The sequence below is a fragment of the Manis pentadactyla genome, chromosome 6 (genome assembly GCF_030020395.1).
Source record: "Manis pentadactyla isolate mManPen7 chromosome 6, mManPen7.hap1, whole genome shotgun sequence".
Classification (NCBI taxonomy): Eukaryota; Metazoa; Chordata; class Mammalia; order Pholidota; family Manidae; genus Manis; species Manis pentadactyla.
Genome location: NC_080024.1, coordinates 15,242,455 through 15,262,599, shown reverse-complemented (window position 1 = coordinate 15,262,599; position 20,145 = coordinate 15,242,455). Strand labels below are relative to the sequence as shown.

Sequence of the window (20,145 nt, the reverse complement as noted above, 5' to 3'; positions counted from 1 at the left end):
TGTGCTACACACAGTTCTAATATATTTAGATTTTATAAAAGCTCTTGGTATTATGACTGCCATTCTACAAACAAGGAAATGGGCACAGAAAGTTAAGAAACTTGCCCCAGATTGCATGATCAGTAAGTGTTTGAGCTTGAATTGCAAACAAAGTTCATAGTTTTCATTACACTGGGATACAGGAGCTCACAGAATCTAAGTCAGGTTTACCAATGTGTTGTTCTCAGGGTGAGGACCATTTAGAAGTCAGTGTTTTCTATCCTCTAAATAAGTATGCTCAATTCAAATTTAAGACTGCATCTTAAACTAATGACAACCAACAATTCATTAATTTAGGAACACCATACATATGACAAAAGTTATTGAAAAGAGACGACTAGATTCCAGGTCTGTATACGGCAACTACTTTATTATTTTCAAATGCAAACTCTTTGCATTTAGTTTGCTATTTTACAATTTTACAAACTAGGTATAAAAGACCATAAATAAATGACATAAGTTATGTGTACCTAAAGTTCATGAAGGGAAGAAAAATACCTTGACAAAATAAAACAAAATAGAAAATCTATGTCTAACTCAAGAGATCGCTCAAATTTTGCAACACGTATGAACCAAGCAATGTTCTGTTAATTTACTTTTCAGTATGAGCTAAATTATAATATGCCTTATACATTCTAATTTTAACCACAGTCCTTGCATATTCCAACATACTTGGGAGTGATATACAAAAAATAAATGCACTCTTCAGTGTGTTATCAATGACTGATGTTCTTTGAAGAATGTTAGGTAAGTGAAAATATTGCTTCTAGAACTTTTCTTTACTGGTCAGAGTTTAAGTGTCTTCAGACAAATCTTGAGGCTATAAGTGTGTATGGATTAATACACATATCCTTCACAGACTGAATTTGAGAGGTCTTAAAATTACACACACCAGCAGTGTACTGAGCACAACCTGTCCTTAAAATAACTTTTTTAAACACACCAGAACATTCCATTCATAAGATTGTTAAAAAATAATTTGGGGCCAGCAGACACATAGTGAAACTACTTGATTTGGTGCAGGGGAACAGCTTAATGTTGCCTAATGGAAGATCTGAGCATGATTTCATATCTAGGCTCACTAGGCCAGCCCTCACTGGTGGGGCTGGATACAGCCCTTGAGGTTGGCCTCCTGCCCTGACCTCTGGAGAAAGATGACCTGCTCAGAGATTCAACCTCATTTCTTTATACATATGTTTCAGGCATCAATGCATAGGCACATCCCTTTAAAAATATATTAAAGTCCCCAAAAGGGGGTGAATTAACTTTGTCACTCTGGCATAGTTATAAGAATACAATGCCATACACCCTGTCAGAATGTAATTAATATTTATTGATGATTTTCTCTTATTTATTCAACAACATAGGTTTCAGAATCTTTTTTTCCCATTTTTCCCTGATTTGATGTTATAGCTTATATAAATGGCCACAGTTTCTGCAACCATAGCTTAGAGCTTAGAATAAGCAAGGCAGCCACTCAGACTATGAAAAATGGCAGTATGTTGGCTGGAGTTTGGTATACATATCATATCAGAACTGGATCTTCACACACATGGACCTCAGATTCTGGAAGGCTGATGCACTTTTGAGGGCTGTAGGAGTTAGCTGCATATTAATCATTCTAGAACTTTTCCTGTAAACTGGGAACCTGAAATTGCTTGAGGCCATGTAATCCCAACTCTGCTAACCTCGAGTCACTGGCATGTATTTTTCTGTGACATTGGGAGACAAAGTATTAATCCAGGACACGTCATCTCCAAGCTGACACACGTCTACGTTCATCTCCAAAAGTATATGAATTGCATATATTTGTTCTCATTCAACAAGTACATTTATGCAGGAAAACAAAGGCTACTTGTATTTTATTTGGGGTTACCAGACAGGTCCCATTCCTCCCTCTCCCGCCATCAAGAAGCTGGTGATGCAGATGAGGAGTTCAATCAGAATTCGTGATTTTGATGATGGGCTGTCACCTGGATGGATTTATATTCTAAAATTACTCCACCACTAAGGTGAAAATGTCTCTGTCCAAAGCTGTAGAATTTCCCTATTAAGGTTAGTGTGGCAGCTACAAAACACACTTACAGGACATTGAACATTTCTGGGTCATCTTTCTAAGGGGACAGGCATGGTCTCCAGGCCCACTGTCGCATGTGGCTCTGCATCTCGGCACTGGTGGGAACCCGGAACTCTGCAGGTGTAGCGTTCCACAACATTCACAGGCAGTTCTAAGCATGAGGTTACACACTCACACACACATACACGCGCGTACACACACACTCACACCTATGTACACACATCAGAAGAGATAGTCAGCTCATATTACGTCTAGGAAAAAAATATATTTATATCACTGTAATGGCACACCCTGGGTAAAATGTTACTTCAGCAATGCATATCAGAGGCAGCTCACAGGAACTGGCTTTGTTTTGTGTGGTGGCACCTGACCTGGTGTCCATAGTAAAACCTGTAGCCTCGGGTCACTTGCTGTCACATCGACGCAGCAGTGGCATACAGGAATGAGATATGGAAATACATATAAATTAAACCACAAGGAGTCTGGGAACAAGGGCTCTGCAGAGCTGGTGCTGTGAGACAGTACAGTCCTCAGTGCGGCTGGAGAAGAGATGCCGAACCTCGAGCGTTGGCTGTTGCTGTCGGGGGAAAGCCGACTAGAAAGTCACATGCTTATTCTTTTCCGGTACGGGTGTTGTTTCATCAGTGTGTTTGCTCCAGAACTATCAGAGGAGAAGCAGAAGAAACACATTTAGAAGGAGCTGAGCAGGGTGTGTTCCGTTTTCTTCCATGGGCTTTGTAATCAACAGGAAGGGCTGTGAGGCCAAGAGAGCAGAAGCTACTCCCTATAAAGAAAAGAACAAGATTTTAGGAAAAAAAACGTCAACCAACACTGCCAGCCCATCATCAGCCGATATTGCCGGGAAGAATGTAAGTAGCCAGAAAATGGTACGGCCCGGTCAGCAGTTCAGGAGGGAGACCATGACTGCCTTTCCTCCTCTGAAAAATGACAACTATATTAATGTTTTAAAGTGTATTACTGGTTTAATTCTAACAACTCGGAGGAAGATTTTGTTTTTATATGTTTTATATCAAGACCTTGAAGAATTCAAAGGCTACGGGGCTCACACTCTTACATTCTGAAGTAGCAAGGCTGGGATTAGAACCCACGCGGTCTGAGTCTACAGACGTGCTTCAACCAGTAAGTGAACCTCTCACTGAAATGCAATCCCAACTTGTTACGGTTCACTTGTGCAAGAGAAGAAGGGTTTAGAGGTGGTCAAAGGAAAATTATACTACAAATGCCCCAGATACTAACATTGTTTTTTCCAAGGAGGGCAACTATCTTCAAAACAAATCTGAAAACATCACAATCCACCAACCATAGGACTAAAAAATTGCAGACCAAGAAATAAAAAGAGCAATGGATGTTTTTCTTAAAAAGAAAGTAAGTTCTAATGAACGAGAGCATCTTTTCAGGAAAGGATCCATACAGTGTGCCTGTAACAGGCAGAGACAAGGAAACGTGGGGCTGTGGGCACAGTGAGAGGGTTAGTGCAGCAGTGAGGGAGCTCTGGGGGGCTCAGGCCACCAAGAACTAATCAGCTATAAGCACCCCATCAATCTGGAACTGAACAAGGCTGCACAGTGCAGTGGAATCTCTGCGGCTCCTCAACGTCCTCCCATTCACCAAATAACCAGCTCAAGCCAAAGGAAGCAGTTTCCCTTCTTTCCTCTGTGACAACTGACTGCCAAAATTTCTTCTTGGACCATATCTCTCACCACAATGGCCATGTTTACCAGTTGGGGGCCTCTGGGAGGCAAGGATTAAGCCCCAAATGTACCTTTAGAGAATTTTGCTTATTTTATTAAGCCAGTTATTTATTTGTTCATTTTGTATATGGGTGTGTCTGTTGTGTGAGGGAGATAAGTAAAATGTAATTTCTTTGAGGTAAGTGACCATTATTTAAAGTGGTAGAAAATACTTTAGTCTCTTTAGAGATAAAATTTCCTTATAAAATATTCAGAGAGAAATTACTTCTTAAAAAATCTAAAATTATAACTTCATAAGGGTGTAACTACCAAAGTCCTCAGTAAGCCACTGGTCAACACCATTCATTTTGACCATTATGAAAAAAATGAGAGAAAAGGGATTGGCTCTATTTTTCCAAGTCTTTCTTCTCTAGAAACAAGTAAGTCTATCACATGCAGTTTTTGAAACCTGCATGTACAGGGATTTCTGCAGGAAGACATACATTTCTATGATGGACAAGAACATGAACATGACCTTAAGATTCTGACAGAGTACAAACAGCACCGTATGGATATACCAGTTTTGGGGAGGTGATTTTCTTTCGCTAAGAGAAATTTCATTCTGGGAGGAGAGAGTAGCTTTGGAAACACATTTGCCCCCTTTCAGTCTGACAACCACCTTCTTCACTAAACGTCTGGTAGAAATATGTATTACATAAATGTATTTGTGACATGAAGTGGGCTATTTGGGGAGTCAGTTGTATGTGAAAAGGATCGGATGTTTGAAGTGAGACGTGTGGGAATGTGAAGGCTTATAGCTAGTCATTGCCAGAGTAAGGGTGGAGAAAAATAAACCTTTCTAGTTTGAATTCAGGCAACTCCCTCGTCACGGGGAATTGCTTGAACAGAGAGCAGGCAAGCAGTGTGGTCTATGTGGGATCATAAGTGAAAGATGTGACTTTCATGGTGACTAAATGAGTCAGTCATGATGACATCAGTCTCTACCATCCAGTTCTTTTCACTGCAATGAAGTCTTAGTTGCACTTTTTGCTCTTTCTGGTTATAAAATAGAAATTTCATAAATTTCAAGGCTAAATAAAACAGGAGTAATCTGGAAGGTCAAATCTATACCTTTTGTATGGATACACATAAACCTCAAACCCTCAAATCCATTTAAAGTGAAGATGCCTCATTGGCACAGCTCCCTACCACTGAACTCCTTTTCACCCCGTGCTGGCATGTTGCAATAAACACTGGGGTTCCAGGTGAAAGATGGATGAATAACACTTGGGAAACCTTGGTGGGTGAGTACACCTTTCTTCCATGATGTTTTACTAAACACATTTCATATACACTTACAAGAACACTGTGCGTTAGGAAAGGTGCTATTACTGAACTATCATTAACTCTAATTTACAGGCAGAGGAACTGGGTTATGAAGAAATAGGTAGTGAACTTCCCAGTGTCAGCACTTAGAATCCATAGCCGCCTGGGTGCCAGGGTCTAGCTCCACGCCCGAGGGAAAGGTGATGCATTCCTGTGGGTCTCACATATTTCTTCAAAAACGTGTAAATTCAAGGAAGTAGAAGAGTTTCACTGTTACTACTAGGATATTATTTTAGACACTTACCCCCTTTTTTGGTCTTTCCACTACCCTGGACTCTTAACTCATACAATGTGTTAAAGTAAGATACAGAAGGCAATGTTTAAATGACGTAAGATTTCATATTCCTCCTTTCTTTCAATCCTCTCCCGACTGTGTCATTTGCAGAGATTCCAGCAGAGAAGTAACAAAGCCACTCCAGCACACTCTTTCGGGTATCTTAGAATTGAAACACTCTCTTTTGAAATACTCTGCTTTAAATATGTTCAGTGTTTAGAAAAACACCTCAAGTCTTAAGCTGTTGACTTGAAGAAAGCAAAACTTTTAACTGTCAATGTATATAAAGTAACATTCTCTTTTTCGTGAGATAATGCCATAATGCTATCTTGTTGGGACTGTGGAGATTGAAGACAAAATACTCCACAGCTTTGCTGAAGGGGAAAAAAAATTATAAAAATTTTTTAAAAGCCAGCTACAAAAACCCACAACCTATGTTTTTCAACTTTCAATATGAATATCCAGGAAAGAGTTCAGCAGAAGTGGTGATGAAACAAAAATTGCTGGAGTAGTTCAAAAACAAATTTCACATTCCTTCTGAGCAGAAAAGCTTTTTACAACTAATGTTGCAAAAAGGTTTTTACTAAACTGTCATGACTTGACAGCATCAAATTTAACATTCCTTGCTCTGTAACAAACAGCTTTCAGGATAAAACTAAGGGGGAAAAGAAGGTCATTAAAAAACAGCCAAGCTCTTTTTTTGGAAGTGGTAAAAATGGAAGAGTTTAAAAAGTTAAAATTTGTCCAGTGAAAATGTTAGGCTGTTGGCTTCTAGTAATGAACACAGACCTTTAATTCACATGTTTTGAGAAGAAAATTCTGGGGTTAAAATAGAAGCACCTAAGAGTAATGGGATTAATGAATGGGAAAAATGTTTAAGCAAGTCGCTTTCTGGTAACAAGGAAGATAAGGTGAGTTCCACATCCCACCACTGACATCCCAGGAAATTAGAGCGAGACCAAGTCTAATCTGAGCGCTTCTCGCCTGAAGCAGACCCAAAGAGGGGGCACGGACATGACCCAGCGAGGTTCGCCATTACTGCCTAGTACCCAGAAGAGGCTCCGGGGTATCTGTATGGGGAGAAGCACAGCCGATGGGGTCTGGGTGCCTTCCCTCCTCCTGATCGGGCCTCATTAATTCCCACTTCACTTCTTCCTGGAAGAACAGCAGATATCCACAGTGGCTTTGGTCTCCCCTCCTGCTTTCAAGAGAGGGCTGACATCAGCAAAGAGCCCCAGACTACCCAATCAAAATCAGTGGATATGTACTGCTCAGTGTTTCAAATAAGACGAAGTTTAAAAAAAAAGTTTTCATTAGAGAAATAATCACTGCCATTCTTGTGCCTTACCTCGCAGACTTGCGCTTGCTGCTTTAAAGGAGGGAAGGGTGAAAGATCCCTACTCAAGATTGTCTCAGTCCACTGTCTGTAAAGCAGTCGGGTAAGTTTGTAGAGTCCCAAAATGAGACTTTAAATGGCACAGCCTCAGGCCCAACGAAACAGACCTTGTTCGCCCAGATGGGGGTAGGATGCTTAGGGTTTATTATTATTATTTTAAAATCCTCTTTCCTTTCCCTTCCAGGCCTTCCTGTTGTCATGATCCACCAAGTGGCCTGTGCACTGAGGGAGAAACGCTGAGAAGCCGTGCGGTCTTTCACCTCGGTTTTTCCCACGGTCTAAACCAAGCCTTCCAAGGTACGACTGAGTCCTTCAAAACTGCTCCGGGGCAGGGCCTTCGTTCGTGAGAGGAGGCTGGTGGTACGGAGTCCACCAACAAAATACTGTGGTTGTAATTCCAAACGGAGAGAGGGTTTGAGATGTCTGGGAAGCTCAGTGTCTGGCATCAAAACTCGGAGGTGGTACTCTATTTATACAGGTACATGTATTTTTACAAACTGGTGATGGACGGAAGGTCCTTCTGAGAAACAATCTGTTCCAGGTCGAATTCAAACGGCAGTCATCCTTTCTCAGTCAGCCCACAGTCTCAGCAATCTGTACACCAAGCAATGCTGCAAGTATTTTCTTTTTTTTTTCTTTAATTTCAGAGGGCGAAGACGAAGTAAAAAAAGTGCAGTTCTTCAATTAAAGTGCATGAATGAGGTAAACTAATTTCAAGAGTTTTGAGTTTTTTTTTTCCCCCCAGTACTGGCTCAGACAGGAACCATTCTGCCGTGTATCTGCTGCATCTGGGTTCTCATTGTCTGGACGCTGCTCAAAATCTTATTCTGGTGTGTGACAGCTATGATGCCAATTCTTGCCAGGTCACTGTATGCAGGGGGAGGAAAAAAAAAGGGAGAAGTAGTTCTAGAGGGCTGGGAACCCCATTTCTGGGCTTCATGCAGACACACATTTGAACAGCCACAATTAATGCAGCACAATAAGGCAGGTGTATTAAAATGTTTAACTAAGCAGTTTAATGCAACAATGTAGGTGCTCTACAGAGGCTGTGTAAAATTATAATCAATATGAAAGGCATTCCGGTTTTCTTTTCTTTTTTTTTTTAATGATAGGATGATTATGCAGCTCAAAGCAAAAAAAAGGAAAATACTATTAAATCTAGATTTACCCTTTGGTGTTACATCGCTGAGTACTTACTCCTGGTTCATGTGCACTACAGCCTCTAGAGTCGTATAGCCAGCAGCTGTGAAGTTATCCTTATACCGGTCCATTTTAATGGCCTGAAGCCAATCTCCCACTGATACCACGGCAGAAAATTCGGGGGAGCTTGGGTCCAACAAGGCAGTGTTAGGTCTGGAACAGGAGCAAGAAAGTATAGACAGACAAGAACTATCAGTGTGATGGCAAGATTCAGAAATCAGATCACCTAAAACAGGCGAGAGAAACTGAAATGTAGGGGTTTAGATGGAAGAACCATCGTCAAATGTCACCATGTGATTTTTGCCCCTCATTTCACAAAGTTGCTCAAGGATGTACTGAACACCTTATTTGTTCTTAATTCCATTTCTTCCTTTTGTTCCATGTGGACCTTTTAGTGCATTAATGATCATGGTAGGTCTTTTCATATCCTAGCCTGGGGAAAGGACTGGGGGAGCCCTTGTGGCTGAAATCGGCTGAGTCTTTGCAGAAAGAGTTCAGTCCCCAGCAGCACCGAATGTCACAGACTTTAGTCCAGCAACTATGGAAACCCTAGTGAAGTATGAGTAAGGAAAACTGTGATCTTGCAACCTGCCAGACTTGATGGAAGGAGAGAAAACAGCAAGAGTTCAAGTCCAGCATGCTTCCAGCCAGGTTTGTAGATAGGCTCAGTGCATTCAAACAAACTTGGGACAGCAGGGAGTTAATCTCCTCTTTAGTCAACCCATGCCTGACCAGCACGTGTGCCAAGACTGGCAGGAAGAATGGCCACTTTGATCACTGTTTGGATTGTGGAATGTGCTTCTCATATTCCCTTGCTGGGGCTCCTAAATAACCTTTTCAACAAAGTCTAAGCACTTCTTATTAACTTACTGATTAGTTTATGCAAGTCTCAGGCCAGGTGTTTTATATCAGGCCATTGTGAAGAGCGACTTCAGTTCAAGGCAGAAATTCTGCCTTTCCTCCTGATACTGATATACAATAAAACATCTATTTACAGGAAGTATTTATGAAGAGAGTTATAGTCATCTTCATTAACAAACCACTTAAGAATTATTGGGTAGATCTCCACCAGGCATTTTATACCACCTTTACTATAATTACCTGCATAGCAACACAGCTACCTGTTAAGTTGTACTTTCTTGAACTTCCCTGTCCCTAGAAATTATATCAGGTGGCTGATATTAACATTTTGACCTGATTTTCATCCTGAGACTGTGTTGCTTGAAACCAAACATTCAAATCAGAATACCATCACTACTGAACTTCCAACCAAAATAAACATTTTCTTGTAAAAATGAAATTAGGTCAATATAATGCCTTGAAGAACTTTCTACATGGAACAGAATTAACCCAATTCCATTTTCTTCATTCTAATTTTTACCAAATTATTTTAATTGATGCTTTTTAAAACATAAATTTTTTAAAACTGTTTTGTCAATCAGTTTTGTGTCCAATAGCTGGCGTTTGTGACTTTTATGTCTATTACTTCAACTAAATCCAAATTTGAGTAAAATCCTGTAGATTTTTACAGCAAAAACAATCAAGACTGAACTCTTCCCCTAATTTTAAGTCAATAACAAATAGTACTATGTAGAATTTTAAGACATTAGTGGATGTTTATCAGTATTATTTGTTAATAGGCAAAGACAAATAGTTTGCATTTACTTCTAACTTTAAGCCAAGAGCATTAATAGGGCAACATGTAGGCACCAGGTAACCGACAAGGTCAAAATGACCTTAGGATAAAAATATCCTCACTTGATACCGATTAACTCCAAGGGTCATTCTCAAGCTTGTTCTCGAAGTCTTTGTGTTTTTGTGGAACATTATGACATTTGCCTAATTTTGTGCTAAAGCACGTATGGTGTTACACTATATCCCATTACTGGCAAACAGTAATTAGCATTAAAGCTATTTAAGTACCATCATTGAGAATAGCTTAGAATTGAGAGAAGTGGATCCAATAACTCAATTTGTTCTGTACTTCGGTAAAAAGCACACATTATGCAATATTAGTAGCTGAAGTATGTTCGCACAAGCATCCAGTACCAAAGAATCGGCCTTAGGACTCAGACAAAATACACGGGACCTGGACTCAGAAATTTAAAAGCTGGAGCAGATTTACCTTGGAATAGAAAAAGCCAGCTACACCTGGGAAAGAGGCCTTCACGCCATCTATTTGCACCCTCTCAGAATAGAAGAACAAAAATTAGCCCAGAGATATCAAGTTTTTCTTTTTTTAAGGTCACACAGCTACCAATGGTAGAAATAAGATGTGAATTCAGCCCAGTGTTTTTGCAGAAGAGCTTGGTTATTAAGCTCTTTATACAGTGGCCAGTGCTAAGGGATGTGAGACTCTAAAAGAGAGTAAAGGGTATCTCTGCTGTTTGCTCCAAATTCCTTTTTCTCTTTCATGTGTTGTACTAAGTATTTCTTCTCCTCTATGATCTTTAGGCTAAGCGTCAGGAAAAGGCTGGAAGAGTAGATCATAGGCCAGGACTGGGAGGGCTGGATCTCATGGGGAAAATGTGTCCATCTATTTTTAACTCAGGGTTATAATATATGAGAAGACTTTGAGAAGTGCAGGTTTAGAGGAGTAGATGCCTCATCTCATGCAGGCCTGAATCGCTTGGTCTTATCATGCCTGTTTTTAAAATGATTTAACTGATAAAGATGGTCTACACCCTTTCAGATAACATGGTATCTAGGTATCCTGAATCTTACACAGTACAGCCCAGTCTCCAGGTAGGAAGTTCCTACTGAATTATAGGACTTCCGTAAGGTTTCTCTTTTTTCTGAACTGATTGATAAGCTTCTTCATTTTGCTCTTGTACAGGCGACTCAATCACTTCAGAGCCCTTCCCAAACATTCACCTGTCTGCTTTGTAACTGGGTCGGTTTCTATCATGGTCCTGGTTACCTTCTACTCTTGAACCACTCAGGAAAGAGAACCTTTAGGCACTGAAATCTAATGACCCTCTGTTACAATGAACATTTGATGTCAGTTTAAAATTGTAAGGCACAAAGAGCTGTCCCCTAATCCTTATTTTTCGCTACACCAATATTCCTTTCCTTTTTCGAAACAGAGCATCTAGCAACCTGAACATCTCCCAAAAGCACGTTTCATCCTTCTTCATAAATTTTCAGGTACAGCATCATAAAATAAGCACTTAATTTCTTTGTTTTTTGTTTCTGTTTTGCTATCCTAACTAGTATTTGAAGCCTGACAGGTATTTTAGGCTCTTCAAAATGGTGAACAAAACTGCCGTAAATACTCCACTGATTGGGAAAGAAGCCACTGAGGTTGCGGAGAGCTGTGAAGTGGCCTCTGATGAAAAGGCAGGAATTAAAGTGAGTCACCACTTGCCTGCCACAACGGATGTACTCTTTCATACATCACTATTTAGCAAGCATGGCTGACCTGGAGCTCTCCGTCCCCGTCCTCTTCAAGCTGTTGGGGTTGCGAATGAGTTTATCCAACATGTTGACAATCTGCCCAAATTTAGGCCTGTCGCTCCTCTCCTTCTGCCAGCAGTCTAGCATCAGCTGGTGGAGTGCAATGGGGCAGTCCATCGGAGGGGGGAGCCGATAGCCTTCCTCAATGGCTTTAATCACCTATCAAAGAAAACAAAATGGTATGTTAAGCTGCCAGGCAAGCTGTTGTTAGAGGTTTGCCCTCCTGATCAGCAAGTTCTCTATATGTTAAGCTGACAGCAGGCTTGAGCACGGGAATGGCTCCAATTTCTTCACACAAGCCAAAGCTGGACCTGAGCACTGCTGGCAACCACACACGGGACAAGGGGAGACAGCTGCTGCTATGAGAGGTTCTCAGACGGCAGGCAATGCCAATCAGAAACTCAGACGTGAAGAGGCACCCATGTTCCCAAGTGGTCAGAACCCAATCAGATCAACAACATGGTGCTGGCCTAGTCCTTGGCGCTCACATGGCAGTGACACTCCCCCCCTTTATGCTCTCCGGCCTCAGCTTAAACACCCTTAGCAAAAGGGACCCTAAGCCAGTGCCAGAGACCTTCCTTAGGAAGCACTGAGTTACCACCAAAAGGGAAGTTGCTTTGCATCATTAAAGCCTATGTCCTCTTGCTCAGACAGCTAGTAGGCCAATACCAGAGCCCACCTTCCAGACCTCCCAATCCAGAACCAGTCTACCTGAAATAGCACACTCCTCAACCCCTCCAGATGGCCAGCTATTCTTACTTCTGGAAGACCAAAATACACCTATATACCTATTCTGTATCTCTTTTTTGGTCTCAGCTGGCTTGTGTGAAGTGACTCTATTAAAGGGGTAAGTAGGTTTTTTTTCCAAAGTGTTAGCAAAAAAAATAGTAAACAAAACTCCTTTCAGGGCATTTACATTTTAAAAGGGACCATTGCGCATCTAAGAAAGAAATTATGATGTTAGATGGTAATTGTCTTATTGTCCAGAGAGTTCTCTCTGCCTAATAAGCTATAAATATATCATTCAACAGCCTTTTTTATAATTCTAATTTTTCTAATCTGTCTTCACAGTTTTTTACAGTATTTTTCTTTTTGGCTTTTGTCTAAACCCCCTTCTTCAGGCTCTGATTCCAAGTAATGTACTATGGTAACTCATGCCAAATTGAAAGAGGGGAATTACTTCATCATTTCTTGGCTACCCATGAGCTTTGTTTATGAGTATCCTATGAGATTCTGTTGGTGTTTTTGTTTGGGGATTTAAAAGGTTTCAAAAAGGTTTGTCTTAAATCAGTCTTTTTTTCCCTCCTTTGTACCAAATGGTAGCTATTAGTGAAGCCACCAGCAGCTGCAGCCATCCTGGTGACCACACTGGACTCACCCTGCAGCAGGTCTATCTACTGCTCACAACTGCCCTTCACCTTAACCTAGTCAGTTCAGTTGTGTTCATTTTCTACATATCAATAGAAATGTCATCTTTCTCATCGGCAGGATGTTTCAGGTTAACAATCATCTTGTGATTCATAAGCTCTTTGATCCCATTTCTCCCATGTGTTTTTGCCAACATCTCGCAGTCATATTATTTACTTCTCCTTCCAAAGTAGATTTCCATGTGCTATTTTACAGAACATTAGTCTATTTCTGGGAATTACATTAAATTAGTGTGATCCTCTAACTTAAACTTTTTGTCTTTCTGGGTGCGTGGTGTTGACTCTAGACTTGCTGAAACCATTTTACACTGAAATAATGAGAATGCAAGCAGCACTGGGCTGATGCCATACAACAGTTTGTTCTAAGTCCTCATTCTGCTTAAGACTCTTTTATTTGCTCCCTATCTACTGCCAGCTTGGAAGATATCATGTGGGTTAACAAAGCGTTATTCTATCAGTTTACTGATGAATGTTATTGGGGGGCAGAGGATTAAAACAAACAAAAAAACCTGGTAAGTCTGACATATTTTCAATAGTGACTTTGACTCCATTCACCGTATGCCAAATGAATTCTACTCATGAAAGTAATTCTCCAGTTACAGTTCCTATCGATTCCTGTTTTACACAGAATCCAACACAGAGACAAATACACGTGAATGATTGATCAATATTATTTGTAAGAAAGAAATGGCTTCAGATGCTTTCTCCTGCATAAAGGCAGATAACTGAAAGTTTAAAATGACAAAATTAATGTAATAGAGACACTATCAAAACTACAGGTCTGAAGTATTTAAGGTACGAAAACTGGCAACATCTTTAGATATTCTGCTCTTATGAACACCTGGTCATAATAACTCTCAACTGAAATAAAGGAAAATTTAAGTATCAAACAAGTAAGTAAATGCACACACTTATTTAGGTTGTCTTATCTTTGACCCTTTCAAAGTACCTAACCTGAAACTATATGGTGCTACAAGGAAGGTCCTTGAAAGTGTCTGAATAGTACAATTATATCAAACAACAGATTACACACCATTCACCTGTACAGTCTTTTCCCAGACTGTTTATTTATCAGTTATGCTGGCTGCTGTCTTCCTTTCTATCTGCTGTGAACTTCCCTTTATAATTTACAGATAATACAGTGTCAACACTATCATGCCTCTTAATCTGGTTAGAGAATTCTTTTTGCCCCTCTAGACATTCAGTGACTTAGCTTCTCTATTGCTCAGAACATTCTTGTATTGATAAGGCAACTAGCATCCTATTTCTTAAGTGCACCTGGTTCTTCACTGAAATGTCAAAGCTTTGCAAATTCCTGTTTCAAGACAAGGCACATGGTCAGGCAACATTCCAAAACAGAAGATTTTTTCTAAAATATACTTTGATAAGTTGAATACCATGCATTTGTAAATACTCTGTGCTAATATTCTACCTCATGCATGTCAAAATTATGTAAGTTCATAAAATGGCCATTTTATTTTGATCCAATTTTCAACCTACCCAGAACTAACTCAAAAAACCTTTCCAGAATTAGTTAATAAGTGTTCTAGGAAGACCCTCTGGTCTAGGGTTTTTTTTTTTATTCCCTTCTCACTGGAGATGTTTGTAATTAAATTCTATTACTCTGGAATCTTATTAGTGTCATTATTGAATGCTTTTCTGAAATTGCAGGCATTGTGGATACTCCCTTACGAAGTAGTCCAGATGGTACATTTAAAGGGATGTGCATAATTTACAAAGGGTCATTTAGTGAAGCTTTATTTTAGAGTCCTCATGGGGTAAGCTCTAATTACAACCATGCCAGCTTTAGAATATTCACTTTTTTTCTTCCAATAAACCTTTTGTGTCAATTTTCTCACTTGCGAAATTTGTGTTTTTCATATATCCTTGCATTTTCTTAAAATTCCAAGTTTAATTATGTTTTAGTATAGATTTGAAAAATTAACTAAAAACACTGTTCCCTGTCATCATCTATCAATCTAGGCATCCACCTATCTGCAGCTATCTATCTCCCATACTGTACCATTCAGGCTCTGCACTGTGGGTCCCTGAAATTCACAACCATTAGGTTTAACTAGATTATTAGATTCATTTGCATTAAGAATCTTGAGTTTAATGTATCATTTCAAGCTCAACACTCTCTCCATTATACACTCATGTGAAACTTCCTGAATCTCCTGCAAAGGCATATATTATACACTCACATGAAACTTCCTGCATCTCATGCAAAGGCATGTATTTCAGAACACAAAGACTCACGTCTTGATTGGACATGTCCCAATAGGGTCTCTCTCCATACGACATCACTTCCCACATAACGATTCCGTAGCTCCACACATCACTTGCTGATGTGAATTTACGATAGGCAATTGCTTCTGGCGCAGTCCACCGGATAGGAATCTTGCCACCCTATGATCATTCGAGCCGTAAGTTATTTATTCCCTAAGTACATTACTGATGTGCCACTCTAGTTTCTGAATGTCGTTACTGTTTGCCAACCAGGAGAACAACATTCCTGAGATAGCTCTCCAAACAATAATAAGAGACTTGTTTATTTTAACTAACGTCTTCCAGGTTGAGACAGTTCTCCTCATATGTTTTCTTTAGTCACAGGGAAGGGAACAAGTCATCTGTTTAATTATTTTTAAGATGCCTGCCTATTATTATCTGAGCTCTGCTTAAGGCAATATTATAAAAGAAAATGAATCTCAGGTTTTATAAAATACGTGTTATCCATGGTGTATCCGTGGAGGTCCAGCTGATATCCTTTGACTTCTTGTTGGGTTATCTCACCCAGCAGCACAAAGGCAATACTTAGCATTGCTTCTGAAATCATGAGCTAAGGGAGGTAAATCTGCAAATTTCTATCTATCACTGTCTTCCTCCTCCTACATAGCATGAGAAACAGGCCCAACATAGCTAGAATACACTACACAGGTTCTCAGAGGAAGCCAATAATACCAGATGCTAGAGTCATTATTGACTTTAATGGAATGAGGGTAGAATTTTGACTATTACTTAATTAAAGAAAAAAAAACCCTGCAAAAACGGTAGAGCTGTTGAATTATTACTCAGGAAAAGTTGAATTTTTTTCCTCTCCAATGTCTCTTGTTTAATTTTGCTTATGTGCAAGGTGTTTTTTCATCTAGTTTCACATTTCTTAGGGTTCCATCTAGGAACTCAACTTGAATTCAGACCCTTAAGCTGTTCAAGATGACTTCATTTAAAAGTTTGCTTTATTAGGTCTACCCAACAGGATAATACATTGTGCTAGAAATTGCACTGACTCTTCAGTTCACTCTGAAAACCGAGTGTACTACATTTATATGTGTTACCTACTCAAGGACACTTGTGCTGCCTTTTACCATCCTTAAATATCTGAACTTAAATGTATCATTCTAGAAGCCTCATTTGACTTTCATCTCTCCAACAGCTAGGGGAAAAATAAAAAGATCTTTAGCATTCAGAGAGATGTACTTTTTTCAAACTGAGTGGACATGGAATTCAAATGAAGGTATGTGTATGAATCAAAACCAGAGCTAATAAAACTGAACACTAATAAGAAAACTACAACCAGTCAACCAGCCAAACAAACAAAAAATCCAATGCTTAGGATGGCAGTTGCAAATGGTAAGCTTTACAGGAGGAAAATGGCTCGTAACTGCTTCATACTGAGTTTAACAGTGTCAGCCCTAATGGCCAATAACTTTTATAATTTTGAGTTTATTCCATTAGTATCCTACATTCAAATTCTCCAGCTAAGATAGCAAAGCCATTAACTGTATATTGATAACTTTTAACTGTGCCCTAATCCTGGCTTATCTACCAGTAGTAAAATGAAGGCCATTAGATATTGCAGAACCTTGTGTAGCATAAATATTTTATAAATCCTGTAAATACACTCTCAGTGTTGGTAGCCAACCCACTAGAAACAGTCTCTGTCTTATTTAAAATAAAAAGAATTTTAAAAAAATAATAGAAAGAACCAAATAGAAAACCTAAGAGAAGCAGGAAGGAAGGGAGAAAGGAAAAAGAAAAAAATACAATAATAAATGAAGCTCTAGTTTGTAGCTTTTAAGGTGGTCATACATTTAGATGCTATTTCAAATTTCCCATCTTAGAAATGTGATTTAAAAATGGATGCATGCCTCGGTCTGTCTCTCTACCTCTCTCTCTCTCTGTCTGTCTCACTAGCTGCTCTCTCTCTCACTCACTGCTCTCTCTCTCTCTCTGTATCTCTGTCTCTCTCTCGCTGCCCTCTCTTTGTCTCTGTCTCTCTGTCCCGCTGCTCTCTCTGCTGCTCTCTCTGCTGTTCTCGTTCTCTCTCTCTCTCTCCCCACCCCACCTCTGGGGCATCCACTCTCTCCTTCAGATAATAAAATCTCTTGCATGGGAAAAATAAAAATAAAAATAAAAATGGATGCATGGATATGAAGAGGCACTGGAGGATGAGGAAACTTGTAAAATCACAAAGAGCTTAAAGATCAAAGTGAGAAGAGAGCAACTGTGTCCTCAGAGTCGAAAGCCACAGGTCCCAAGCCCTCCTTACCCTGGTGGTGTAAGCTGCTTCAGGGTCATCCTCAAGTACTCGGGACATACCGAAATCAGACACTTTGCAGACCAAATTGCTATTGACCAGAATGTTCCTTGCAGCCAGATCTCGATGGACATAGCTCATATCAGACAAATACTTCATCCCGGACCCAATGCCACGAAGCATGCCCACCAGCTGAATGACTGTAAATCTGCCATCATTCTTCTGCATAAGAAAGGAATGAGGGATAACCTCATTAGCATCAGGCCAAATTACTTTTCACCAAGCATTTATTACTTGGATCTTTTCTGATGTCTACATCAGGTATACAATGAACTTCAACATTATTTCAGGTCTTTCTGATCAAAGTCACTAATTCACTAGTAGAGTGTATCCTATGAGCTGGGTTCACTTCCTGTGATAGATGGAAATTATCCAACTGTAATGAATCTATGGCTCAAACAGCTCCACAATACAAGAATAAATCAAATACTACGTTCATTGAACATGGATGACTTAATAGCCTTTACAAATCACATCATTCTTTATTTCTCTTCTTCCTTCGCCCCATGAAAAAAGTCCATGAGTACAACCAGACACAAGGGAGTCTGTTAGACTTTTGTAAATACCAACATTCTTGGGTTTCATATAAAGTAGTCACATACCCTGAGAAATGCATCCAAGGAGCCATTCTCCATGTACTCTGTTATGATCATTACTGGTTTACCTAGAGTTTTCAGAAAGAAAAACACAAACCCTTGATGAGCACTGCAGTTAATGAGATAAAAATGGGCTGCGCACAATTTTACTGCCAAGACACCTGTCTTGTGTGATCTAATTTAATTAAAACAAGCCAAGCTTATGCCTCAGCTGTGGGGAGCTAGGAATGAAATATTAAAAGGACAAGTAGGTTTAAATTCCATCTGGAAGGTTAACCCTTTGGGTGGCTTGTTGACAAGGTCTTTAACTAAAGTGGCCTCTGGTATCCAGGGAGCACATGAATGGATAATTGCTCTCTCAAGCAAAAGGGGAAGAAGATAAATGGGCAGACGTGTTTAAACGCGAAAAAAAAATCTTTAGGATAATTAATTTTGTCCCCAGAAGAGCCACTTGTGAGATGCTAAAGGAATCAATGGACAGAGAAACATTTTTACTTATTTAGAGAAACCCAAGTTTCAGGGAGCAGAGCCTATGTGGATATATCATACTCTGATGTATCTTGAAGTTCAAGCTTATAAAATATTACCTTCCTCCCCCCGGCTTGCTCAGATCAGGGGTCATATCCTTTTTCTTTTCCCTCTATCTGTAAATAAATTTATTCTATTTGCCTCCTTAAGCTACCAACCTCAGCAACAATAAAACAACCACAGAAAGTTTCAGTGAATCATTTCATCTGAGGCAGCAACTTAAATACTAGAACATTCCTTCCCTGTTCCTTTTTTAGCAAAGAAATTAAAAAGACTTTAAGATTTGGTGGAAACAGAGGAAACAATACTTTCATTTCACTTTAGTTTTCTTTCTGAGGAACTTAAGAATTAAGAACCATTCTTTTGTTTCTTAATCACTGGCAACAGACTTAAGGCCTGAAATTCCTTCTTTCTAAAGGGTATTTGTGAGGGGGTGGAGGTGGGGTAGGGTGTAAATCCTCCATCTTTTACTAAAGGAGGGGTTAAAGGAAAGACAACATAAAGATTCCCCAGGAGGAAAATAAAATGTTAGTTTGATAAATCAAAAATATTCATGCTTTCATTGCTGTAATTGTGGAATGTTTGGACTTAGGCATTCAGTCAGGGGAAATGGGTGTGCATCCATCCCTGATGGAAAGCCCCCATAATTATTCTAAACTAAAACTTTTCCCACCCAGGGCCCCTATCAGAATAGCCTGTTCTGATGTGGCAAAAGGGAAATGTCTTCACCTCACAAGCAAAAATTTGGAAGAGTAGAAGTTTTTACTCTCAATGAAATCCAACTCATTCATTTGTTTTCTGATTGTTTTTGGTGGTGTGTCTGAGAAATCTTTCCAAGGCAAAACTTCTGGATGAGGAATCAATACCACGTAGATTTTCAAGTGATGAAGGAAAGCTGGCAGAAAAAGCAGATACCCTGACGTAGAGCAAAGGAGGAGGAAAACCATTTCCAGTCTTTTCCCCTGGCTGCTCACCTTTCCATCCTCCGGCAATACAAACAGGAGACTCTTGGTTCTCAGATGCACCCTTACTTCTGTGACCAGTCTTACCACAGAACACATGCATCTAAGTGAGTTTTAATTAACCTGCCTCAATCAAAAGATACTTTGTCAGGTAATGAGAAAGGGTGAGTCTCTTGCATTAACACCTACTTCCCTGTCGCCAGACCCCTCTGGAGGAGGTGGGGGGAGTCAAGACCCAAAAGAGAGGGGGGTAATGGAGAGAATTTATTATAGTCTCTCTGTCCATTTAAAAAGTTACTCAAGTAACAGCTGGTAATGAATTCACACTCTCCCACGTCACCTCTTCACCTTACACCTCCCTAGTCTGATCGTCGGAACCTTCACAATTTTTCTACATTCCTTCTTCTGTTTATTAACAGCATCCATTTGTCAAAATCTTTGTGAGCACTCTAAGAGAAATAAAGACGAATGTCTCCACACACAGAGGGGCTTAGAAACTGGGCCTGGACTGGGCTC

General features: G+C 39.8%; 1 protein-coding gene across 3 annotated transcripts in view; it reads right to left on the bottom strand.

Annotated features, from left to right (window-relative positions):
• Window positions 1–388: 388 nt before the first annotated feature.
• EPHA4 (EPH receptor A4) overlaps window positions 389–20,145 on the bottom strand; it is a 135,738-nt gene continuing 115,981 nt past the window's right edge. Inside the window, exons 13-19 of one of the 3 annotated variants that reach the window (XM_057503494.1) lie at window positions 18,146–18,207; window positions 17,496–17,705; window positions 15,206–15,355; window positions 11,485–11,678; window positions 8,061–8,216; window positions 6,816–7,730; window positions 389–2,900 (exon numbers count right to left, since the gene is read on the bottom strand). In XM_057503494.1, the coding sequence (XP_057359477.1) occupies window positions 7,616–7,730; window positions 8,061–8,216; window positions 11,485–11,678; window positions 15,206–15,355; window positions 17,496–17,705; window positions 18,146–18,207 (887 nt within the window). In that variant the 3' untranslated portion in view covers window positions 389–2,900; window positions 6,816–7,615. Of the gene's footprint in view, window positions 2,901–6,815; window positions 7,731–8,031; window positions 8,217–11,484; window positions 11,679–15,205; window positions 15,356–17,495; window positions 17,706–18,145; window positions 18,208–20,145 lie in introns of those variants that run through there. The other 2 variants (XM_057503495.1, XM_057503496.1) reach the window with 2 other exon arrangements.